This window comes from Tenrec ecaudatus, chromosome 9, assembly GCF_050624435.1.
Source record: "Tenrec ecaudatus isolate mTenEca1 chromosome 9, mTenEca1.hap1, whole genome shotgun sequence".
Classification (NCBI taxonomy): domain Eukaryota; kingdom Metazoa; phylum Chordata; class Mammalia; order Afrosoricida; family Tenrecidae; genus Tenrec; species Tenrec ecaudatus.
In genome coordinates this window covers 142,812,251-142,838,659 of record NC_134538.1, presented here as the reverse complement: position 1 = coordinate 142,838,659, position 26,409 = coordinate 142,812,251, and the positions used below count along the sequence as shown (strand labels likewise).

Genomic DNA, 26,409 nt, shown 5'->3' with positions numbered 1-26,409 from the left:
GTACCAGGTGTTGGTTGTAGTATTATTTTTAGTTCCAAAAAACTGGCTACTGTGGAGATGTCTCTTCAAGGGTAGCAGTTGAATATAATGTGGCTTAGCCCTGCCATCAAACTACTGTTGTTGAAGACAATTGAGGCAGAATCACATGTTCTATGGAGATATGTTAACTATATTATTAAGATAAAAAGCAAGTTGTACAGTAGAATCCCAGGTCCCAAATAGAATGCTCATCTAATCTCCTTCCACCCCCAAATCCCCTGCCTGCCTGCAAACCTTCTTTATTTACAGTGATTACTTAGTGTGTGTGTATATATATATATATACACACACACACACACTAAGTAATATGTACACACATATATATGCATATATACATATATATAAAGTTTTATTGGTACTTCACTCACATATTAATAGTTCAACAGTTCACACAATTCAATAGTTCAGTCATATCAAGAAGAGTTGCACAGTCTCAGCCTAGCAATAATGGAGGTCACCTGGATTCTTATCTTTCTGTGACAGTGCTGCCTGGAAAGCCCAAGCAGCATCTGACTGCTCTTTACCTTCTCCTCCACGACCACCTTGCTCCACGTCACGGTTTACTCCCTCCCGTGGGTTCCCGAGAGAGCCCCCAGTCGCTTAATGGCATGTAGTCAGTGGGCTCCTTCTCCCTGCCTTCAGGAGAATGTCCCATCGGGAGAAGTCTGGCGCTCAGCCTGTGAGTGAGACCTCGGAGGAGAGCAGCGATGCCTCGGGGATTGTCGACATTCCAACTTCCACAGACGAGCCTCCGGAGTCCGATGTCTCAGAGGAGCCGGACGTCCCAGAATGGCAGTTGTCCAGTGGGGGGCGCAAGGTGTGGGCTGAGAGGCAAAGTGAACAGAGCGAGCAGAGTTCCAGCAGCCTGGAAAGAGACTATGCCCAAGCCGTCCTGCCAGAGGCGCCGAGGCCCCCGCAGAGGTCGTCCAGCCCAGCTCCTCTGGAAGAGCACGATTTACCCAAATCCAAGTACCCGATGCGGCCCCCCTCACCACCTCCGGTCAACCACCTGGCCTTTCTGGATGAAATAAAGACGATTAGGGAGACTTTGAAATCGTCGAGGCTGGAGTCTTCTGCCACAGGTATTGCCTATAGGGAGGGTGAGATATTGTCTTCCCTCTCTCTGAAGGCTGGTTGTGTTTTCATGTCTGTTTGTTGTCTTAAAGTTCTACTGTGTTATTTTTGGTGCCTCTTGCCTGTTCTTACCCACAAAACTCCCTGAGCTCCATTGCTCGAGTCCCGTTAACCCATTATTCCTATGAAGGGAAGCTTGCCGGCCTGTACATGACCCATGTCCTTCCCCCTCCTTTTCATCTGCAGTGAAAGTTGTGCTCCTTCCCGTGGCCCAGGAAATTATCATGCCTTTTCGAGTTGAAGTCATGTTTAAACACCTCAAGGATTATTTTTCACACTTGTTAAGTATCCCATCAGATGTTCTGCAAATAACATCTTCCGGTAAGTTTGGAGGCTTACTGAAACTTACCAAGAGCCTCTTGTTAGACTAAGCACCCTTGACAGTCATGGTTTGAATGCTCTTTTAGAGTTGTGCCAGGAGTCCCTGTGGTATAATGGTTCTGAACTGGGCTGCAGTCTGAATGTTTGGCAGTTCAAAACCACCATCCGCTCAGAGGGAGAAGAACAGGGTTTTCTACTCCTATCAATGGTCACAGTCTTAGAAACTCACAGGGCCAGTTCTCCCCTGTCCTATGAGTCTGCATTCAGTCAATGACAATGAGTCTGGTTTTTTGGGGTGGGGGGGGTTTATATCTACTATAAATCATCTCTCTAAGGCTACAAGGCTTTCTGTCTGATAATAAGACTATTCGCATCCCTTGGCTGTGGCCAGAGGGGATTCACTGGAGACTTAACCTACGTGTGGACCCTGCAAATGGATTTGGGTTTCCACTGTCATTCAGCATCCTGGTTTTTGACAAGAAAATCAGACTTCCCTAGTGTTGTTATGGGCCACGCTTCAATAGAATACATCCTGGCTCTTTCTAGAGTGAGCTTTAGAATGCGATTCTGCTCATATTGTAGAGTGTGCTGCTATTTCCAACGTCTACAGAGCTGCATGGCTTTTGCGGGTTTGCATTTACCAAGTGGTGAGGAATGCTGTTTCCTTTCTTGATACCGCTGCCTCCTTGCCCCGCACTCTCCACACTGGGGAGATCCATGTACTGACATTGCAGTCAGAGGTGGAAGCCATTGACATTATATCTGGTATTAACTGACATCCCTCCATCCCAGCACCCTTGATGCTTTCGATCCTCTTAAAATGAGGATGCGTATACACATATACACACCCACTATTTATTTGTCATGCAGCGTACTGTAACCTTTCTCTATCCTTTTTTTCAAGGAATAATTCTTAAAAATCACGAGAGCCTACTCTATCATGGCATTAGGCCCCGGACAGTTGTACAAATAGAAATCACTTCTAAAAACCCAGATGTATATCCCATCAAAAGAATAGCTGCACTGCGTAAAAGTTCTCAAATCATAACTGTCAGAGTAGAAACGGGTGAGTTCTTTGCTATATCATATCTGGGATACAAGTATTGCAGAGCCTTCCTAGGTGAACTTTGGTTCAATCTTGGTCTTCTCTCCTCAGCCTCTGATCAGTACCAGGAGGTACCTGTGGAGATTGTGAAATCTGACTTTCACAAACCATTTCTTGGTGGATTCCGACATAAGGTATCAGGAATAGAATATCATAATGCTGGGACGCAGACTCTCCCCAAGAAGATTCCTGTGAAAAACACCATGTTTTGCAGGGAGACCCAGGTAACACGCGCACTTTTCATTTTGCTTTCTGAAACTATCCAACCAAGATGTCATTGTACAATCTGAGTTTATCAAATGACATTCTTCTAACTAATTAGACAGTACTGGAGGCAGTAAGTAAGGGGAGGAAGGCGGGGCTGTCGACTGGAAAGAGCAGGGCTACCCTGCCCTCCAGGGTGGCTCTGTATCGGCATTGACTAGGCGGCAGTGAGCTTGCTTTTGGCTTTGAGGTAATAAGTGACATGAACTTAAATATGTGGGAACATAAGTCCTTGATTCATGGATGTTTGCAAATCATGGATGCTTGTTTCAATTTTTCTGGTTTTCCTTTAGACAGTTAACGAGAGAAAAAAGCTCCTACAAACGGTAAATACAACATCGACACAGATGACTAAAATCGGTGTGTATGTGCCGAATATGACTGACAAGCTGGTCACCCCAGGAAAATATTTCACAGCAGCGGAATACCACGCTGAAAGACTGCAGGCGGTAAGAAGGCTTCCCTTGCGGCTGACTCCCACGCATCGAGTAGATAGGCCACTTGCTCTGTGGCCGTGTCTGTGCCTGTGTGTCCCTCCCCAAACCTCACTACGTTGGACAAGAAGACCTGGTGGGTGCAAGCTGCATTTCACTGCATAACAACCGTCTTTGCCTCCAGTCTCCTCCCGAGATGAAGGAGACACTTCCTTAGATCCCAAGTTCTGTTTTCTTCAGCCAGCCTTTCCCTCATCAAGTTTCTTTTGTTCATAGCGGTTGGAGTTCAGTGCTTAGTATTTATTTCAGTTGAGTATTTATTTCATTCTGATTTCAGTTGAGATTATGGATCCTTTTGGCAGTCCTTCTTGCCATCTCATTCCGTGTGTTCTTCTGACTGCTCATTTTTAAAAAAAACTTTTTATTGTCATTTAGATGGGACTTCACGTATCAGATCCTAATTTTCATATTCTCCAGCGTCAGCAATTTGTCAGTCTCCCATTAGCTTGCCCGCCATCTCCTTGTCAACGGATAGTATGGTCCCTTCATCAAGTTGACCCCTGTCAACTCTCTCCCCCATTACTTCCTCTCCCCTGCTTTTCCTTCCCACCTCTGGTAACTATCGAAGTCTGTTTCTTTGGGTCTGATAACCTTTATCTGTGGCTTTGTCAAAAATGCCCGTAGTCCCATAACAGCATTTGCCCTCCTGTGCTTGACTCACTTCACCCAGCATGAAGTCCTCCGAAGCCATCCGTGTCCTGAGGTGCATCACAGTTTCATCATCGGTCTTTAGTGACGCAGGGCATTCCATCGTGTATGTGTCATGGTTTACCGTTTATCCAAACTGATGGGCATTTCGGTTGGTTCCATCTTGCGATTGTGTACAGTACTGACATGAACGTGGGTGTACATGTAGCCGCTTGTGCTTCGATCCTTATTTCTTTAGGGGACATACCAAGCACAGGGATTGCTGGATTCTGTGGAATTCCTTTTCCAGGTTGTTTGAGGAAGCACATTTCCTCCCGTAGTGGTTGTACACGTGCTAGTCATTCGTATTGTTTGATTAGCCCTTGATTTATTAGCATTTCCTTTAATGTATCGATGTGGTTCATCTTTCATTCTCATCTTTCATTCTCAACACTAAGCAGTAGACTCTTTACTTTTATTTTTCAAATGGTTACTTAAAAATTCAACACATGAAATATTTACATATCAGGTGTGTATTTAGATAAGCTCCATAATGTCCTTATAAAAAGTCAAGAATTTTTCTTAATTTTCGTCCCCTCCTCCGTGCAAGCGAGTGAAGATTGCTCTGCTCTCTCGGATAGAGATGGACGACCCAGGGCTACCTCAGTGGACTTGAGCACTAGGACACTTGGAGCTTGGTCCACGACCGGCAGTATGTGTTCTGCTGGGCACAGGGTCACTGTGGGCAGGAAGCCACTGGACAGCTCCTGACAACCACAACAACATAGAGCAGTAACACATAGCATGTCGTTATGATTTCAGATTGTTGTGTTATATGTGTTCACTCATAGAACATACGTTTCAAAAATCAGAATGCATTTATCATCCCTATTTGTGAGATTTTTGCTTCCTGTTATCATTTCCCCCCTCAGATGTATTGTTTCCGAGGGAGACACCTGTCACGAGTTGATTCCAACTCCTAGCCACCCTTTAGACAGAGCAGGATTTCCAAAGCTGTCGTCTTCGCGGAGGCAGACTGCCACACCTTCCTCTACAGAGCGGCTGATGGATTCAAACTGCACACCTTTCAGTTAACAGCCCGACACCTACACCAGCAGAGCTCCTGACTTGAACATTTTCCCTGCTGGAACGTTTTTTATTCCCTCCCAGAGATTTTCCCAGGAGGAAAGCCATCAAAGTCCTCACTGCCCGACACCCTTCTGCTTGAATTTCAGTTTGTGTGGGTGTCGAAAGTTAGCTTCAACCTTCTTTTGAAAAATAACTTTCCTCCTAACTTTGAAGCTCTTTCTGATGAAGGGTTTGATGTTAACTCGTTACTCATTTCTTCTTTTCTTTTTCTTCCCCCGGAAGCTGCGTTTAGGGTTTCCATCTTGTCCTGACATGTTGAAACTTCATTGTCCTGCGTTCAAGACTGGTTGGGCTATTGCTGTCTGAGAACTCCTGTCTTCCTTTCGATTTAGAAAAGATTCTTGTTTTAGTTTTTTTTTTTAGGACTAAAAAGACTTAGAAATACTTTATTTTTAAAATTATATTATTTGTATTGTTAATTGGGATTCAATACATATGTCGTATTATTCCACAGTTCAATCACATCCATCACAATTGTACAATTGTTTTGAGTCATTTCCTTAATCAACTTTCTTCACCCTGTCTTTTGGCACTTGTACCAGACATTATTTGGGAATGTCTGGATTAATCTTCCTTGTCTTCTTAAACTTTCTTTCTTTTAAAAGAAATTATTTTGACCTTCACCTTGCATTCTAAAGGGTTTTCTCAAGTGACTTTTCAGTTTGCGAATTCCCTTTTGTTCTGCAAATCTTACAGTCGACTGGATTCAGTAGAATTCCTGTCCCACCAACAGCCATTGTTCTCTCTGTTGTCACAGAGCGCTAAGCTGTGCACACTGCTGACCCCGTGAAGATATTTCGTCATAGCTGTCTTGTATCGTCCACGTCAAGGTGTGTGCCTGAGACCTGGGCAATGGGAGGAAAAAGACCAGGACCTGTGCCCCTTTGCGTATTGACAGTGATTGCGTCTGGAGTCTGCTGTTCTCCTTCCCCTGTCCTTGGCATCTGGGGTTCGCAAACAGGAAGCCCCTCCAGCCCTCAACTGCTGCTAAAATCTGTCTTTTAAATCTGCGTGTTTGATGCCGCATGCCACCGCACTTGAGCTGATACACAGTCTCGAGGTTTTCCATTTTTTTAAGGATAAAAAGAAGAATTCTAGCTGTCACAAGCTTTTGCTGTGCTTTTATAATGAGTTCATAGCTGTCCTTTCTGTCTGAGAATGTTGACGGGGCTGCTCCGGTCTTGTTTGCTTTCCTCTAGCAGAGTGCTTAGAGAACTGCAGCTAACAGACAAATGAGTGCATTTGCCCCCAGTTCCTGATTCAATGGGTGTGGAGACTCCCTCCTGTCATCCTGACTTAGTGGCCCTCAGGGACAGAGTAGATCCGCCCCTGTGGTTTGGTTTTCCAGAAGGTGACTCTTTATGGGAGCAGACCACCTAGTGGGTTCTAATGGCTGACCTGGTGTGGAAAGCTCACTACCGGGCCTGGGCTCCTCCGGCCTGGGGTCCGGACTGAGAGCCTGTATTTCTAGTAGTTTCCCAGAGGATGCTAAAACTGCTGGTTGGGGAAATGACACTTCAATGATTCTGTTTCCCGTCCACTGCTCTTCCGGCGAGGGAGGAGCTTTCCATTTTGTTGGCTCTTGTCAAATGTTCCTCTGTACTCAGGGAGGGAATTCTACATGGCTGACGTTCGGTATACCGGCAGCACCTGTATTTACCACAGCCCGACCCCCACAGTCGCAGGCGATGGACGATGCTGATGCTGGGAGGATAAGGGGGAACATCTAGCTATCCAGGGTGTCACCCAGCTTTTGGGGACATTAAGGACTCTTGCCTGGGTGCCAATTACCTGTTGTCCTGTTCCCAAATTGTTTTAGAGGAGCCTGTTTCTCATGTTTATCCAGCAATCGCCTGAAGCCTCAGTCACCCCACTGAGCATTCCTCCGTTCAGGGGCTCACAGCAGGCCTGGAGTCAGTTCTGAAAACTCTAACTTGCCTCGCTGGGGTGTGCTTGGGCTAAAGAGTCCTTTGTCATCTGACTCCATCCAACTCTTTTCTTGAGGGGGTTCTTTAAAGTTTTTATTCCTGGGGGGCCCCCTTTCAGTGTGATCCAGGTTCTTTATCGGCATCGTTCTTAGGACATTTTCTGCGATTCTCAGGCTGAGTGTGAAGGAAGAGGAGGTGGCAGCCAGCCTGAGTTCTTGTCTGCATGGCAGACCCAGTCAGCTGTATCGCAGACTCTCTGAGGGTCAAGTACAGTGCCCGTCCGTGCCCTTTGACGTACTGGTAGCCCTCACAGCGAAATCAGCCCCTTTCTGTTTTCTGAAGCCTCCCTTGGACTCACCCTGCCTTTGAGCACTCCCACATAGTTTAGCCACAGTGAGTTTGGGAAATCCAGTGTTGTTATAAGCCTGAGCCTAAGCTAATGATAACTAAGAGAAGCTAGACATAAGGAATGTTCATAACAACAATGAATATTTACTGGGGACTTGTGGTGGCATCGTGGTGATGCACTGGGCCGCTAACTGACGGGTCAGCAGTTTGAAACCACCAGCCTCTCCACGGGAGAAAGATGAGGCTTATCTACTCCCACGAAGAGTTACAGGCCCAGAAACCCACAGGGACAGTTCTCCCCTGCTCTTGCAGGGATGCCGTGAGTCGGAATCAACTGGATGGCAGCGAGTTTGGTTTGGGTTTGAGTTTGTGAGAGTTCCGACGCTAGGCTAAGCACTTTGCATGCCTACTACTGTGGCCACTGCTTCACCGCTGGAGGCAGATGAGAAGAAGGCAAGCGCCCGAGCCCAAATCACATGACTAGTGCGCTGCAGAGTGGAGATTCAAACTAGTGTACTGCAGAGCCTGCACTGTTAAGCATTATACTAGTGGCCCTCTCGCCTCCCAATCCCTGCAACTCCCATGAATGTGTCGTTGGTTGCTTTCACAGTGAAATAGCCACCGCATTCCGTATTTAAGGGCTCTGGGTTCTAGTGTATGGAGAATATCTGACTTGGAATTAAAACGAGACTCAAAAAATGTTTGTTTTTTTCTGAATAGAAATTTAAATCTTTTCTGCTTGTTTTATTTTATTTTTATTAATCATTTTATTGGGGGGCTCCTACAGATCCTATAACAATCCGTAATTCAATTGTATTTTGCATACTTAGACATAGGTTGCCATCATAATTTCCAAAACATTTTATGTCAACTTGAGCCTTTGGTATCAGCTTCTCTTTTTTTCCCCCTCCCTCTCCCATCCTCACACCCTCCTGAATCCTTGATCAATTATATATTATTATTTTTATTTCACATCTTACACCACCAGTTGTCTCCCTTCACCCAAATTTCTATTATTCATCCTCCTAAGGGCTGTGTGTTGTGTATCAAAACTTTTGATAAGCAATTCTCCCCTTCCCCCTCCCCCAGCTTTCCTTCCTGGTATGAATACTCCCACTACTGTTCCTGAGGGATTTATCTGTCCTGGATTCCATGTGTCAAGTCAAGAGCTTTTATCTGTACCAATGTAAATACTCTGGTCTAGCTGGATTTGTAAGATAGGACTGGGGTCATGATAGTGGGGTGGGGAGGGAAGAAGCATTAAAGAACTAGAGCAGTGGTTCTTAACCTTTCTAATGCTGCCACCCTTTAATACAGTTCCCCATGTTTTGGTGACCCCCCCAACCAGAAAATTATTTTCATTGCTACGTCATCACTGTAATTTTGCTACTGTTATGAATCAGGCGACCCTTGTGAAAGGGTCATTCGACTCCCAAAGGGGTCCCAACCCACAGGTTGAGAACTGCTGAGCTAGAGTGCTGTTGCGTGTTTCGCTGATGCTATCCTTCACCCTGGCTGACTCATCCCTTCCTTGTGACCCTTCTGTGAGGGGATGTCTAATTGCCTACAGATAGGCTTTGGGTTTCCACTTCAACCCCCCTCATTCACATTGATAAAATTGTTTGTTTTGGATCTTTTGATACATGATACCTGATCACATTGACACCTTATAATCACACAGGCTGGTGTGCTTCTTCCATGTGGGCTTTGTTTCTTCCCTGCTAGATGGCTGCTTGTTTAACTTTAAGCCCGAGACGCTATATCTTTTGATAGCCGGGCACCATTAGCTTTCTGCACCACATTTGCTTAGGTACCCATGTTGTCTTCAGCGATCATGTCCGGAAGGTGAGTATCAGAGAGTGCCAGGTTATGAGAACATAGTGTTCTTGTGTTCAGGGAGGCCTTGAGTAGCCGCCCAAAGTCCATCTGCTATCAATACTTAACATATCAATAACATGTACATTGACCTATATCCCTATCATTATAAATTTATATATTTGTGTGCCTATACCTATACCTCTATAAATAGCCCTTGCCTCTTATTTCTCTCCTGTACTTCCCTTCATCTTCTTCCTGTCCCCCGCTCCCGCTCATGCTCCATTCAGCTCTCGGTCGTTTCGATCTTGACTTGCCTCTTTGCATCGATTAAAAAGCTCACCACAGCCCTTCTTGTTTCCTCTTCATTTCACATTAGGTCTTAGTGTTACAGACTTACTACAGGCGGTGGCATGCTAAAATGGTTGTTGAGGAGTTACGAAGACAGAAGAGGTTGAGGATCGAGTGGGAATTGCAAGAAGAACTAAGGAAGAAGAGGGAAAAAGAAGAGTGGATGACAATGGACTACTACCGGAGGCACAATCCTAACGCACGGGAAGACTTTGAACTCCTTTATAACGCGCTGGAGCGTAAGTTTGATGCAGGCTTCGCATAAAATTTTAATTTTTGAATGACTAATTTTCATGAGTAGGGCAAGTGGGTTTTACCAAAAGAAAGGCTTTGCTATTTTAGGAAGATGTATTGTGCCTCAAATTCAAGTACCAAAGACACAAATAACTTCCTACCATTGGAGTAAGAATGAAGGCAGAACGAAGCGGATAAACTTTGACATTCATAATTAATAGTTAAAATGTACACCCGGCCCAGCAGATGTGACCGTTTTCATATGCTCTCTCACTTGATCCTTGTCCCTGGGAGATAAGATGATTATCCCTCTCAGTTCTCTGCTTTGAGAATTGGTACGGGCATAGTTGAATTGTTATTTAATCTTTCCAGCCAGCCATCTGTCTCAGTCTGCTCCTCAGCGGATGACGTGCCTCTCTGCACGCTTGACTTTTATCTTATTTCTTAGAGCATGTCTCCTAGTCATTGACACCTTGATAGCTTCTGTTGCTTGGACACATGAAGCATTCCCTACTCAGGCTTTTGAGAATGACATAGAATTTGAATCGGTGGTGCTGTGCATTAGGCACCAGGATACTAATTGCAAGGTGAGTGGTTTGAACCTCCCAGCCATGTCGTGGGAGAAAGATGAGGCTGTCTGCCCCTGGAGAGACTGCCAGTCTGGGGAAACCTCAGGGACCTTCCTACTGTCGCCTATTGGCTTTCTATTAGCTGGAATGGACAGGAGAGCATGGGTTTGTCCCCTGAATAGCCCATGGACTTCGAATGCACCTACTTGCACCCTGTCACATGCTCCTTCCTGTCACATGCTTAGCCCACAGTGCCACCAGGCCCCTTACTTGGGTCGCTGTGCTTGCTACACTAGAAGGAGCGGTCACAAATGAGTGAGCTACCTCACTGGATGCCTGAAAGTGGAGACCTTGTGTGAGGGCATTACGCGTGCCATCTCGCGATGACATGCAGGACTTTAAAAAACAAGACGTAGTCTCACGTCTTACTTCAGTTGAGCAGGAAAATAAATCCGAGGAAATATATTCTTAGACCTCTCTTTTTGATTATCCATAAGTGTCATCTAAGTACCTTTTCTTACTCTGGCCTTGTGTACATATGGGTGTGTGAATGTCATTATGTGTTCTTTTCTGTCACCCAAGTCAGGCTTTCCTCTGGAGTTGCGTACATTTCTAAGTGTCTGAAATTGGGCCCCTTTAAATCGCAATCTAACACCATGCTAGTTCCTGAGGATCTCAGCCTGACCGGGTCTACCCGGCAGAGTGACGGCTGAAAGTGTTGGCAAGACAGCAGTGCTCACGATGGCCCGCAGCCCGTCTGCAAGTGGATCATAGGCCTGGATGCTGCGTCCCCTTTGTCCGACTCATGACCTCTGGAAAGCGGTTCTCTGCTCCCCAGCATCGTTTCTTCTTGAACTTTCTCTGCCAGGCAGTGACAAACAGTACTTTGAAGTATCAGCAGGCCGACAGAGGGCACTCACTGTCAGTGAGGCCAAACCGGCAAGCATAAGACTCAAGTTCTGTTGGCTCAGAACTGGGTTCTGATCAGATTCCAAAACTCATAGTTGAAGACCCAAGGGACGCTGGGTTAACAGGCCACCGTGAAAGACAACACAATCTGCCGGATGAGGTTCCGCTTCCAACTTCTCAGTGCTGTGAACCTGGAAAAGATGCTCACTCCTTTCCGCTTGCCTCTGTGCCCTTATCCACGAAAGGGATTTCATCTTTTTTGGCATGTCTCCTACAGAGAGCCCTATAGAGTGCAGAAGGCACAAGAAGGCATGTGCGAGAGTGCTTTGTACAGTGCAAAGCCCTGCAATTTGTTCTAAAGCGAGTAACTTTATCAAGAATGTCTGCATTGGAGCAGAGTAGATGTATCTCATGTCAGCGTGAGCCCAAACAGCGGGTCAGAGCTGCCTGCTGCAGAGAAGCCAGTCCCTCTGAGAGGGTTGCTGCTTTTACTTGATTACGAGGTTTCAGGCACAGGGATCTACAGGAGACAGTGGGGACCCAGGGTCCCCCTGAGACTGCCTCCCCCAGGAGAGAGGGGAAAGCGAATTTATAGGGCTCTTGAACACGGGGTAGGGGTTCAAGGTATTTCAGGAACCTCTGCAAGTTGGGCTGCTAACCACAATGAGATCAGCAGTTGGAAACCACCAGTCACTCCTCAGGAGAAGGACAAGGCTTTCCACTCCCTTAGAGTCAGGCCTGTAACTGGCAGCCTGCAACTGAGTACCTTTCTTGTTTGTGCATCCATGCGCCCAATGACCCTGTTCTTGGCAGCGGGTCCATCGGTCACTGTCTGGCGTGGCCCTCTCACCCCAGTTCTGGCGCCGGGGCTACTGTTGGCCGCTAACAGCGCCTTCGGTTCCATCTCTTACTTTTCCTTCTGTCCGCGTGTGGCTGTTGAATACACGGAAGCAACAGTGCCGAAGGCACGCGGACACTTCCATCCAGCGCTGGCAGTTTCCCCCAGTGCTGGGCGAAACATTCACTTTAAGACCTGAATGTCCTGATGGTGAACTGGGAGTTGTTGGGCTTTCCAGGATCTACTTAATCCATGGATTAAGGGTCATCTCTCATGACCCACTTAAAAGAAAGGAAGAAAGGCTTTCTTGGGGTGGGAGGCCCTTTCTTTAACCCCAAGGGGGCTTGGTGGCACAGTGGTTATGCATTGGACTGTATTCTAAAAGGTCAGCAGTTCAAAACCACCAGCCAATCTTTGGGAGAAAGATGGGGCTTTCCACTGCTGTTGGCAGGTACAGTCTGGGAACGTCACAGGCAGTTCTACCCTGTCTTACAGGGTCACTCTCTGTCAGCAATGGTTCCACGGCAGTTTGTTGGGTTTTCCCCCTTTAACTCTATGAGTACACAGTCTTGGTACCGGTGTATTTTCATTAGTCCCGTGGCCTGGTGTGAGCCCCATGTCATCTCAGCACACCTGACCTCATCATTTGGATTTCATTGGTGGAGACAGTCCCCTTCCTCCTCCACCTGCTCCAAAGCCACGTGCCTTTCTCTGGAGGTGAGAAAGGTACTTCATAATGCTTAAATGTTCTCTGCCGAGGCGGCAGCAGGCAGCAGAAGTGGAAGCAAACAGCTCGTCCATTTTTGGGAGTCACTACAGTGTGAAGGGAGGCTGTTTTTTTCAGTTGCACAAACCCAAAGGAGGAAAGAGTTGTGCGGCCTCCCCTGGGCCCATTTCCCTGGTCAACCCCGTTGGTATTGCCCCGCCCCCCAGGGGGACTGCCCCACCTGGCTGCCTTTGACTCTGCAGCTGGAAATGGTTCCCTGGCTGGTGTGAGGAGACCAGCCCTCCGTGGTGTGTGGAGTTGGTCCTGTCTTGACCCTTGTGGCCGTGGGCATCCTCAGTGCCCCGCTGCTGGTCCAGCAGCCTCCTCCGCTTCAACTCACCCCACATGGGGAAAGGGCTGTAGCCAGGAGCCGGCACTGGGCGAGCAGAGGCTCCCCGCGTCTGCAGCAACTTCTAAGGGGCATCAACAGAAGCTTCCTGTCGGAGAGTTCCGGGCCGCCCGAAAGGGTTTCTGCTTCGCTGTAATGACATGCAGCACTCTTCCCGCTTGTGGCCCTCTTTGCACGGCAATTCACTTTGCAGGGAAGCATTACGCTTGTAAGACCTATTTGCTGGCCACGTTTCCGGCCGCCCAGTCTGTAGGTAGTGTGCCTGGTTACATAGAATGCACACCCTCCTTTCTTCCATTGGCCCTTAGTTCTGTCTTCTCATTGGTGGTAGTGGTGGTGGTGGTGGTATACACTGGCTTACCCACTAAATTGGGGTACCTTGGGTGTCTCTAGCAGCAGTCCTGGAGCCCTATGGGCTTGCTTCTGTGAAACAAATGGCCTCTGATGTCCTGCAAAAATCACAATTCCGTCCCACAACCTTCAGAAATGCAATCCCGTGCATGCCCACCAGGTGGCGGCCACGCCCTGCTCTCAGTTGCCGCTGGCCCACACGTTTGCAAAGGGAAAGGAACCCGCTGCACCGAGGTGTCTGAAAAAGGAAGCCCCTGGAAACAGTTGTAGGGAAGGTACGGAATACATAGGGGCGACGCAACCGAAAATCAGAACAGGAGCAGCACAAAGAAGCCCAGCGGGAATAAAATGACACTCATTCCACATGCCTCGAGGCGAGACACTGAACCTCCCATGGCAATGGAGTTGATCTGGACGCACAGGGACCCATAGGACAGGGTCAATCTGCGGCTGGGGGTTCGTGAGGCCTTCACTCTGTAGGAGCCTAGAAGGCCTTGTCCTTCTCCGGGGCACCGCTGGTGGCAGTTTCCCACGGCTGACTCGGCTCCGGCTCCGCTAAGCCAGATGGGACCCTACTCGCGGGACAAGCAGACTGAGCCCTGTTCAGTCTGAAAAGAAACTAGGCGCTCCCAGGCCCTCTCCTCTGCCCTCCCCACCCCATTCCACACTGACTGGAAACAACTTCCTTCCAGCGTGTCTTGGTTCCAGAGCACCACAGAAACAGGCGTGGGGACTCACCGAGATCTCAGCCTGGAGGTGCAGCCAGGCCCGGGACTGGCTATTGATGACCTTCAGGGTTCGCTCCAGAGAGGACCTGCATGTGTCAGCTCCAGAGAGGACTGGTGACTCTCCCAGCCTCATCTCAGACGACCAACCCCAGGACACCCAGTTTGTTCCCTCAAATGGCAGGTTGGAGCCGATTTGGCTGGGACAGGCAGGTGGGGAAGCAAGGAGGGTGGATGTTGATCGGTATACCGGAGACTGGGGAACTGCAGGTCCTCCTGAGAGGGGAGAGAGAATGCCTAGCATCCTGAGCCCGGGGCAGGGCTCTGAGGGATTTCAGTAGCCTCTTCACGTTTCTGTCTATGTCAGATGGGCTGTCCCCAGCACGTCCTTGCTGCACCGCTGTCACAGGAGGCCTGTCCCTGCTGTCCTTCATCCAACAATGGGGCTGCTGGCCTTGAGAAAAGTGTGGGCAGGATTATCATTGTGACTGCTGGCTTACAGAAGGGCCACACCGCGCCGCCCCTGTCCACGCACAGGAGTTTCGTGGCTGTTGTTAAGGGGCTGGTGAGTGTGTCTAGACTCATAGCTATCTCTCTACCCCCCCCCCCCCGTAGCTATCTCTCCCCCCCCCCCCCTCCCCTAGAATGAAACACCGCCTGGTCCAGCACACAGCATCCTCACCAGCACATCCTCACCATCAGGTTTTAGGTGGGAAAAGACAAAAACGAACCAGTGCAATTGATTCCGACAGACATCTCTTGGTTTCCTTCCAGCCCAGACACTCTACATCAGAACTCCAGACTCCATCCTGTTGCAGTTTTGTTTCATCATGATTAGAGCGTCTGGTTCACAAGTTCAGTAATTTATATGGTTCTTCGATTTGCTAACATTATTTCCTTTCTTATCTGTCTAGCCCCCGTTTTTTGCAACTGCTGCCCTCTTGTGGCCCAATTGCAGCTTGAACTACAACTCAAAACCAAAATGTTTTCTCGTGGACCCCTTTCTGGTCATGCAAAAGGAGCCTGGTCGCATAATGGGTTATGTGTTGGGGTGATACCTGCAAGGTGGGCCGTTCCAACCCTCCAGCCACAGAGGGGGACGATGAGGCTTTCTGCCCACGTGAAGGTGTACAGCCTCCGAAAACCTGGGGAGTGCTTCCACTCTGGCTTACAGGGTTGCTGTGAGCCAGGATCCAGTCACTGGCAGTAGTATTTTGTTATTGTTCTGTAATTCATGACAAAATGAAATCAATTTATGAGAACACATTTTAACCATACAAGAGGGCTTCCGAAAATTCATGGAAAAAGCCCATTAAATTTTAATTCCATTTACTCCCTAAGTTTTTCAAACCCACTCATGTAATTTGCTAAAGTCAAGATGATCTCCAAGCAGCAATTTGTGATTCTTATGTCTTTAAAAAAATTCTTGTTGCGTATGGATCCTTCGATGAATCTGGAATTGTCTCTAGGGCCAGTAGTTGAACAAGGATTAAGTCTAAGTAATTGGAGACAGATGTATTTCTGAAGGAATACCCAAGAAGGGAGACCAGTCACCCTACAGGCTCCGGCTACCAACCCAACCCTGCTGACCAGTTTTACTAAGAAGAATTAGGGTGCCAACACAGAAGTGAAAGGAGTCATTGGGGATGAATTCTTCAAAGTGACTGAGGTAGTTAGTTTATTGTGCCAATCTGGCCAAAAACACACGTGGGGTTAATTGTAGGGCAGAGGGATAAATGGCTCAGTGAACCTCGCCTTTTGAGTTCTCAGATCTCTTGCTTTCTGATGGTCGGACCAGAGTAGCTGGCTTAGCTAGTTCCCTGCTTCAGCTGGCAAGGCTCACTTCCTATAAGACATCCCTGAGGAGAAGCCATATGGACCTACCCTGATGCAGCTCTGGGTGCTGGAGCAGTTGTGTGGAGACCCCTGCCAGTACTGAGATGCTTACACACTCACTGATTCGGCTTTCCTCCTGAAGTCGGCATCATTGCGTCCATTTTGTGAGATGGAGGAGGACTTTGTGGATTCGTGTAGGACATATGGGTTAATGTTGGACTAGTGGGCTTGGACAGCACTGTGTTGGGATGTTTTCTTGATGTGGTCTTACCCTTTATATAAAACTCTCTCTTATACATGAGTTTCTGTGGATTTGTTTCTTTAAAGTACCAGACTAACACAGTGACTGTAAGAAATAACACCATTTCATGCTTTCAACCCACTGAGTTTGGAAGGTCAAGACATCAGTTACCAGTAAGATGTTGTTTAATGTATCGCTTACAGAGCCCTGGCTTAATTTTTCTTCTAGGGGCGTCCGTGGTTTGAGGTCATGCTTCTGTGATAGTAATGATGGTTTAGAGAAGGCTATGCTTATTCAGTGAGCTTTGTGATTTCAAACCAATTGTAATTTCTGGTTACTGATTCCTTCCGTGTTCAGGCACAGCCTGTGTCTGAGAGCGACATCCTTGCTCTTCAACACTTTACAGAGGGCTCGTGCAGCAGGTCTGCTCAAGGCAGTGTGTTGCTTTATTTCTCGACTCCTTCTTCCATGAACACTGACTGTGGATGCAAGCAAGGCAACCCAAGCCGGGGGTTTTCCACGGCCTCACCTGCGTGTGCAAGCTGGACAGTGCACACAGAAGACAGGAGACGAATTGATGCATTCAAATTGCAGCGCTGGCAAAGAATATGGACAGTACCACGGACTGCCAGAAGAGCAGCCTATCTTGGGAGAAGTATAGCCAGCAGGTTCCCTAGAAGGAGGAAGGCAAGACTAGGTCTCACATACGTTGGGTGTGTTATCAGTCCCCGGAAGAGGCCATCGTGCTGGGTAAAGTAGAGGGCCCTCACCAAGATGCACTGGCACCCTGTTCTTGGCAGCGGGTCCATCGGTCACTGTCTGGCGTGGCCCTCTCACCCCAGTTCTGGCGCCGGGGCTACTGTTGGCCGCTAACACCGCCTTCGGTTCCATCTCTTGCATTTCCTTCTGTCCGCGTGTGGCTGTTGAACACACGGAAGCACCAGTGCCGAAGGCACGCGGACACTTCCATCCAGCGCTGGCAGTTTCCCCCAGTGCTGAGGGCACTGTAAGACCTGAATGTCCTGATGGTGAACTGGGAGTTGTTGGGCTTTCCAGGATCTGCTTAATCCATGGATTAAGGGTCATCTCTCATGACCCACTTAAAAGAAAGGAAGAAAGGCTTTCTTGGGGTTGGAGACCCTTTCTTTAACCCCAAGGGGGCTTGGTGGCGCAGTAGTTATGCATTGGGCTGTATTCTAAAAGGTCAGCAGTTCGAAACCACCAGCAATCTTTGGGAGAAAGATAGGGCTTTCCACTGCTGTTGGCAGGTACAGTCTGGGAATGTCCCAGGGGCAGTTCTACCCTGTCTTACAGGGTCACTCTCTGTCAGCACTGACTTGATGGCAGTGAGTTGCTGTTTGTTGGCTGTTCCCCTTTAACCCTGAGTGCAGTCCTGGGACCGCTGTAGTTTCATTAGCCCCCTGGGCCGGGAGGGCCCCACGGGTAGCATTAGAAGTCCAGAGATGTCTGACATTGTTGCCCCGCAGAGATCCTGCGGATCGCTCTCTGTTTGTAATATTTTAGATAGTCACTTGTTTTTGCTATAGATGCTTGTAGGCTGTATGAATCCTGGAACGTTTCCTGTTCCTCCTCTTCCTTTTCCTGTTCCTCCTGAGCTGCTGTGCCCAGGCCCGTGATGGGTGGGAAGCGATGCCAGGGCCCCTGACAACAACAGCCACAAGCGATGCCTGGGTACGCGTTCCTTTTGTCACTTTGCGTTTAGTGGCAGTTGCTTGCACGCCGGTGCTTTCCCCACAGTGATTGAGACAACCCTACTGCTGCTAGTTCCTTTAAAACGTTAGGTGCTACTCATTTAACTCCTCCCCCTATACGTGCCGTTGTGCATGCTGTACTGCAAAGACACTTCAGGGAAAAGTCCAATTCGAACGCAATGCGTATTTCTGCCTTAATGTATTTTGACATTTGGTTTGCTCACGTTTTATTTACTGTTTGACATTTTTACTTCTTCGTAAGATTGGCATTGAACAATAGGCAGGCCCTCGACAAGATGGATCGCCACAGTGGCTGCAACAATGGGCTCAAACCTAAGGACAATTGTGAGGATGACGCAGGACCAGGCAGCGTTTCATTCTGTCATTTTGAGTTGGCACCGACTCGGCAGCACCTCATGACAGCCTGTATCATATATGAATAATCTGAACAATACTTTCTCTCATGACTTTTATCTTTTCTCTGTTTCAAAATCATCTGTTTTGGGAATACTTGGTTATCTCAACCAGTGAAGCCCTCCGGGCCTGGTGCTTTAACTTTGATATTGAGGGACTGCCCACATTGCCCCATTCTCCACATGTCTGTGGCCCTGGAGGTGGCAACAGTGACCCCCGGGATGCGCCAGGACCCCATCCTTATTTTGAAGTCCCTTGTCTAATAGCTGCTCTTGCTATATCTGTTAATGTTTACAAATCCTGGGGATTAGGAAGCAGGCATGCGTTTGCAAGAGATTTTTCGTTCTCCCAATGTGCCCTTTACTCTTCTCCCTGATGCTTTCACTCTTCTCAGTAATACTCCATCCTTTGCAGTACACGGGCATTCAGAGACTCTTCCCCTATGCAAGATTTACTCCTCAGTGGTTCGTATTTTTTTATGATACTTTAGGTGATATTAAAAATACACAGATTTCCTTTTCTGATTGTTGCTATCCTATACACATTTAATTGATTTTTTTTTTTTTTGCATTGATCTTGTAGCCTGCAGCCTTGCTAAACGCATTTGTTCCAGCATTTCCTTGGCAGATTCTATTGGGTTTTCTCCGTGGAGAGAATGTCAGGTTGGCTGTGAATAAACATAGTTTGACTTCCCAGTTTGCATAGAGATACTTTGGAAATGTGGGTTTTTTGGTGTGTGCTCTTGTTGTTGCCGTCCTGCGCTGCCGAGAACCTCCATTGAAGGTTGCGGGCACAGAGGCAGGACTGGGGGTTCTTAACTGGCCCCTGGTACCAGGGCAAGGACTTTCCTGTTTCTTGTGTTTGCTTTTTGACCCTCGGCGTTTCCTTCCTTCCTGAAGAGTAATGCTGCTTTAAAGAAAGTACTGGTTATTTTTTTCAAGCTGTTTAATGATGGGAACTTTCCACATAAGTTTCTACTCTGCTGTTTGGTGACAGAGCTACTAGTATTGTTGTTGTTAGGTGCCCGGGAGTCAAAGGAAGCCCCACACAGTCCTGCGCCATCCTCACCATTGTTGCTAGGCCTGCACCCATTGCTGCAGCCCCTTGTCAGTCCATCAAGTCAAGGAACGTCCTCTCTCTTGCTGCTCCGCTACTGTACCCAAAATGATGTCCCTTTCCCAGGAGCTGTCTCTCCTGGAAACATGTCCAGAGGACATGACATGAAAGCCTCACCATCTCCGCTCTCAGGAGCTTTCTGGCTGCGCTTCTTCCAGGACAGACCTGCCTGGTCTTGTGGCAGTCCAGGCACTCACAGCAGTCATCTCAGGCACCACGATTCAAACGCATCGTTGCTTCCTCAGTCTTCCGTATTGAAGGTCTGATCTTTGCACGCATAGGAGGCGTTTGCAAATACCATGGCTTGAGTCAGGCACACCTCTGTCCTCAGAGTGACCTCCTTCCTTTTGGCCCTAGAGCTACGGCTGGCTGCTCGGCAACTTCCCTGTGCATTTCATGTGATCATGAGAGGACATAATGTAGATGATATTTGGACAGACCCTGTGTGGTCTGACACGTTAGATGTCCTCCCCTAGGAATAGAGCCTCAAACTCACCGCCATCTAGGCAATTCCAACTCAGCAACCTTTCACGACGGTGTAGAACTGCCTCTCTGGGTTTCTGAGACTGTGATTCTTTTTTGGGTGTAGAAAGGCTCATCTTTCCCCCAGGAAGTGCATGGTGGTTTTGAACCGCTGACCTAGAGGTGGGCAGCCCCACTCTTAGCCATGATGCCACCCAGGATCCACAGACACGTGTGTGTACGTTTTGTGTGAGTACCTCGTTAGTTTGCATCTGCTCACGTTCTGTGCCTTAGTAAGTCATAGCTCTACTGGCACTTCTGCTTTTCATCGATTTGCTTGGTTCTCTCTGATGGGCGCACATGGAAATTACGGTTTAAAGAGGCACTAAACACGAGCCTAACTTATCATTTTGCCAGGTTTGAAAAATTCTTCTGTGGTGTGCTAAGACCTTCCATTAAGATTCAGAGCAGGAGCCATTAGTTCCAGCATATGGGTTCAGACAAAAGTGCCATCGCAGGCATAATCTACTAATTTGTTGATTGATGATGGGCTTCTGCGGCAAACAGCCTGCAAATAAATTATGGAGTCCAGGTTGTCAGCGTCTAGCGCGGACGAGTTCAGAGCAGGGCTCCCTGGACCACCCAGGAAGGGGCCATATGCCTTCTCTTTTTGCAGTCGCCCCCTAACACCTTAGTTGTCTTTCAGGCAGGCTGATTCACGGGAACTCTAGAGCTCACTTTACCAACACAGTGAATTCTTCAGCCACTTCTTTCTTCTACGGTCTGCTTCGATTCCAAGGAGTTCTGATCGAACATCTACTTAATCTCAGGAATGTAGGCTAGCTAGCTTTGGGTTTTTGTCCTGAACTTTGATGGGTTTTCCCCATTTAGGCTTCCCGTCTGTGATGCACATTTTAACACACCAAAGTACAAAGATAGCCCATCTGTGTGTCTTCTTTGATCTCGTGTTAGCTCTTATTTGGAAATGATCATTTCAGATCCCAGGAATGTTTAAATGACCATAGACTTCAGATACGAGTCCTGTCTTTTCATTTTACGACCAACCCTAAAAAGTAGATGCCCCCCTCCACCGGTGCCCCATCAAGGAGAGAGGTTTAAAGAAACAAAATAGGTTTATTTTTCCAAATAACCAATCCTGTTAATGTTTCTTTTTTTTAATTGCTAGTTATTGGCATTTCAGTTTTTAAACTGAGTTTTATTGTCATCCTTAGGAAACATGTATCTTATGAGAAGGGAGGGTTGCTCCCTTTTCTCACCCACTGTCCTTTCTGTAGTGCTTGGGGGACAGCCAGATGGGATACGAGGTCAGTGCTGCCCACTGCCCCGGTGCTGGCTTTCCGTCCCTTGCTAGTGGTTGAGGCCCTCTGGCTTTCTGCTTCCACTCGTACTAACTTTCATTGTGGATTCATAGGGAGATTGTTCGGCTAGGAGAGAATCGTATTGAAACGAAGGTTGTTCCCACCCACACTTAGGATGCTTGTGCGCTTTTCTTTTCAGTGTGCTTCTACCTTCTTAAAATGCCGTGTTAATCATGTAAAATCCAAGTCTAAGACTATTTCCCAGAAAAAAAACTTGGATAACATAATAAAGACCTTGTAGCTATAGATGTCGCCTATGAGGGGGCTTCAAAACGTTTGTGGGAAAATTCTATTTTATTTTTCTGAATGAACCAATTCGGAAACCTTTCCATTGCATTTTCCTCCACAGGTTTCTTGAAGCCCCTCATATGTCTGAATTCATTTGAATGCACACTTACACGCCCAGCTCCAGACTCAGCCAGGATTTTAGTAATACGCTAGGAGTGTAGTACACCGCTTGCTGAGGCTGCCAGGAGATCTTAAATAATACCCATGTGTCCTACATGTATTACAGGTTCCAAAGGTCTCCAATGTAATTTTGGGAAGTGGAACAGGCGTACTAATTAGGATTCACTACCATTCAGCTTTTGTTTGCTCTTTTGGGAAACATCCGTATAATCCCATTAGGACTAATGAGTATTTTCGGTTATTATTTCTGCCAACAAATGGCACTTCTCTTCATCCGTACAGTGCCTTTTTAGTATATGGACCTTATAATTTTTAAAAAGTCCTTTTGGCCGTTAAAATTACTCTTAAATGACAAACTCAGCCATCGTGGATTTCCCAAGCTCACATGGCATAATTTAGCTACTAAATTTCCTATCCTTTCAGTCTGAACACAATTTAGCTTTTTAATGGACAAGTCCTCTTGCTGGACAGACCAAGCCATACAGTATCTGAATAATGTATTCCCAGGAAATGCTAGCGTAGATTCTCGTAAAGAATATGACTGGCAAGTCCTTGACCCGATTGGGATGATTTTAAATTAAAATTGTAGAGGAGGAAGAACTACTGTGATCAAACCAGGAGACTCCAGGGCTGCCGCAGAGCAGGGCCGGAACCGGAACATGTGGCTTCAGAGATCTAGGGCACAGATTCTGGTGGTAAAGTAAATCTGACATTTTACTTAAGGTAATTTCTAGTTATATAAATTATAGATAGCTGTAAGATATCCGGAAGTATCTCTGCAACTTGATGAACAAGTAATTGTGTCTGGACTCTAACCGTGGAAAAGTACATTTTTATTAAATAGAAGCATACGGTGCCTAATTTAAGCAATGAGAAGTTACCCAGCGTTGAGACGAGATGCTCCCAGAGGGCGTCCTGGCACCCTCATGGAGAAAAGTATAGGACGTTAGGAAAGAGAAGCGGACATTCTGCCCTGTGGAAGGCAGTGGGACAGGGACCGCCCGATCCATCTCCTATTTTGAGTCTTCAGAAAACCCCCAGTTGCCATGATCTTCTTGACTCCAAGGCCTGCGGCCCCACAGGTGCGTCAGAACAGGGCTGCGCTCCACGGGGTTTCCCAGGGCTGATTTCTCTGGAAGACCTTGCTTCCAAAGGTCCAGCGGTGAACTAGAAGAACCAGGTGATATCTGGCTAGCAGCCTAGCACGGTAGCGGTGCACGCCGCATTTACAAACACTGGATCCCTGTGAAGGACGAGAGGGAGGACAATGGAGTTGGGGACCCCTCTGGGAGACTGTCAGGCGGGCCAGCTGGCAGGAAGCCCATGCAGTACATGCTCCTGGCAGCCACAAGATTCTTCCTCGGTGTTCTTCTGCTGGGCCCCCAGCATATGTCGCCTGAAGCTTCATTCTCTGCCTTCATTTCCTGACCCCCCTCCCCCCAAATCAGATGTCCAATGCGTACATATAATATTTACATATAAACATTGTTTAAATAGCTATAACTGTTTACAATTTTACCCCCAAAATATACTTAGTTGAACTATGATGACCACCCCACCCGACCCCCCAAAAACAGTAGAAAAGGAAGAAAAAGAGGGAACGACAATGTCCCATAAGGCGGTGGGAATTTAAACTCGACCGTCTCTCCCGTTATCCCCTGCAGTTTGGCGTCAAGAAGAACTTGCCCGCATTGACCGGCTTTTCACGGGTGCTGAGAGGAAAGCGGCTCTGTGTGAACTGCTGGAAAAAGAGAGCCAGCTCATTGCTTCCATTGGGAAGCACAGATTCATCGCCGGCCAGGAGAACCGGGAAGCAGCCATCAAGGCGTTTTTGGACAAGGTGAGTGAAGTAACAATGATGCATGTGTGATGGGGTGCAGAGCCTGAAACTCCATCTTGAACTCAAGAAGAGCCTGGCCTAGTAAGAAGGGGCCTGCATTTCATTTAGCCTTTCTGCGATGTCACTTTAAAGAAATCCCTTCCAACTCCCACCCCCCTCCTCTCCCCACCACACGCAACTCCTCTCTTCCAACAGACCTTTCGGGTTTGACTACAATCTAGAATAAGCATCCACAACAAGGGACAAGAAATCGGCGTGTTCCTTAACTGGAGAAATTCATCCAGGAAGGAAAAGATGGAGCCCCCTCTCTTGTGACTCTTCCTTTCGACTGAGGCTGGACCGTTAGTATAGTCACTGAAACCACGCCGGGGATTGAAGTTGCGAGACACCTGTGTCCACGGCGCCTGGCGAGTAGGCAACCTGGGGAATGAGCTAAAATCCAGCGCTTGCTTTGCCTTTGTTCAGCAAGCCATTAATTGACTGGAGATTTCTGACCAAAAGGGACTATGATTATTGAAAACTGAAAATACACAATTAAGGGGAAAAATGAACGTAATTACCCTTTTGTGGGGAAACTGCCCGTTTGATATCGAAGAGCCCGTTTCCATGGTGACCGGCTTTCTTTTACAAACCTGATCTTTCCAAACAATTAGCAGCCAATCCAGCCAAAAGAAAAGGGATGCAGGTCTCCAAAGACGATTAGCCTATCATGATGGTAGTTTTGTGATTCTCATTAGGTGAAAACGTTTATCTTTAAAAAAACCACATGTTTGGATGCTAGAAGTACCCTCCTTTCCGCGCCCTTACTCACTTGCTGATGGAAGAGCTGGGTGTTCAGTGAATCCCCCGCTCCCTGTGCCTTGGGACTCCTGGCTGGACCTTTCTTAGGAGCCTCCGCCTCACTTCTCCAGTCGTTTTCGGTGACTGTTGCTCTTTGGATGGCACAAGAGGGCACCTCACATTGACATGTCAACTCCTTAAGCCAGCATCTCACCTCCTCCTGCCCCTCCTCCACAACACTCACGTAAGGTTCCTGCTGTACACAGTCCCTCCATCCAGCGACTGATCTGTTTGTTCTCTTATTTCATGATTTCATTCATTCCCCTTCCCCTCCTGGAACCCACTACGACTGGGGGTAAGGGAATGGCTGTGTCATGGCGACATAGTGTGCATGCAAACAGGCCGTCTCGGCAGACAATTGACCCCCAGTTAATGTGAGTCCTAGCCGAATGTCTTGTGATGCTCCTGGACCAGGAAGGGACAGACAGCTTCTCCATTACCATCATCTCCCTGGGAGGCTGCCCTGGGGCAGGCCTGGCCTTGGCTGCTCTTGTGTGTGTGAGCATGATGGGTGCACGAGCCTTCATTGAGTCTGTATGTCTTCCTTATGTGGGTCACTTGGACTCAATTGGACTCTTGGCTTCAGGTCTCATTTCTCAGTCCCCTCCGTCACCATCCACAGCACGGATGATGCCAGAATGACCCCTCTCTGCAAACCCCTCAGTAAGCAAGGCTTTTCTTCAGAGACTCTCTGTAGCCCTCACCCAGGTCTTAGTCATCTCTCTGCCATCTGTCCTAGCACACGGATCCACACTGCTCTGCCACACCCAACCGCTGACATGGCCGAAGAAGGACCGCATGTTCGGATTGCTCTCAAAGGCATTCAGCTGTCATTACGTGGAATGTACCATTTCCTTTCTCCCTCAGTAGCCAGCTACTCACCTTCAAACCTGGCTCAGGAAGGACCCACTGAACCACCAACCGTAACCTGCTCCCACAAAGACCCAGTCTCACCACTGTCGTCCTGCACACTGGTTACTTTTCATTGTCTGTTATCATGTCTGAAAGCTTCCTAGACTCAGCCCCTTAAGGCAAGAACTATCTGTTCTCTCTGCATCCTCAGATCTGGCCACAGTGCCCAGCACAGAGGATCAATAAATGCCGGAGAGAGGCAGGCCAAACCCCAAACAAAACTCACTGCCATTGAGTCATCTTGTCAGGTAGAACTCCCCCTGTGGGTTTTCAAGACTGACTCTTCACAGGAGTAGAAAACTTCATCTTTCTTCCTCAGAGTGCCTGGGGGTTTCGAACTGCTGACCTTGTTGTTAGCTGCCAAACATGTAACTCACTATGCCATCAGGGTCCCGGAAGAGTAGAAGGCAGGGAAGGTAAATGAGAGGCAGGAAAAGGATCGCCTAACTTTATCTACCAGGTGCTGGCATGAAATGGCACCTGCAGGTTTCCCATAATGTGGAACGCTTGTTCACAAGAATTCTCATGAGGCAGCACGATCCATTTTGCTTTGTTTTTATATAAAAACATTGCTTAATTATTTGGAGTAGAATCTGATCCCCTGCAGGACCCTGCGTGCGGAGAGGCTTGCTCTGAGCCCGGAGGCCGGAGGTGTTTGGAGGTTGCCTGGAGAGAAGGAGAGTGAGGAGATGCTGTGAAGGAAATGGCCGCATGCAGCGGCTTCCCAGTGGCCTGTCTGGGCGGGTGGTTGATGTTGTTGGGTGCCATCCAGTCAAGCCGGATGCACAGTGACCCTCTGTGACAGGGAGGAGCTGCCCCTTCTGAGAACCAACGGCCAGGTCTTCTCCAGCAGCACCTCGAGGTGGGTTCCAACGGCCATCCTGCAGCCATCTGAGGGTGTGAGCCACCCAGGTTCCTTCAGGTTCATGAGGA

General features: G+C 47.9%; 1 protein-coding gene across 2 annotated transcripts in view; it reads left to right on the top strand.

The window, feature by feature from the left end:
- The window catches only part of IQUB (IQ motif and ubiquitin domain containing), a 66,681-nt gene that overhangs the window by 3,141 nt on the left and 37,131 nt on the right, over positions 1–26,409 (top strand). The window contains exons 2-8 of one of the 2 annotated variants that reach the window (XM_075558615.1): positions 682–1,121; positions 1,360–1,494; positions 2,399–2,560; positions 2,651–2,823; positions 3,157–3,312; positions 9,604–9,814; positions 23,549–23,724. In XM_075558615.1, the coding sequence (XP_075414730.1) occupies positions 686–1,121; positions 1,360–1,494; positions 2,399–2,560; positions 2,651–2,823; positions 3,157–3,312; positions 9,604–9,814; positions 23,549–23,724 (1,449 nt within the window). In that variant the 5' untranslated portion in view covers positions 682–685. The remainder of the gene's footprint in view (positions 1–681; positions 1,122–1,359; positions 1,495–2,398; positions 2,561–2,650; positions 2,824–3,156; positions 3,313–9,603; positions 9,815–23,548; positions 23,725–26,409) is intronic. The other variant, XM_075558616.1, reaches the window with a different exon arrangement.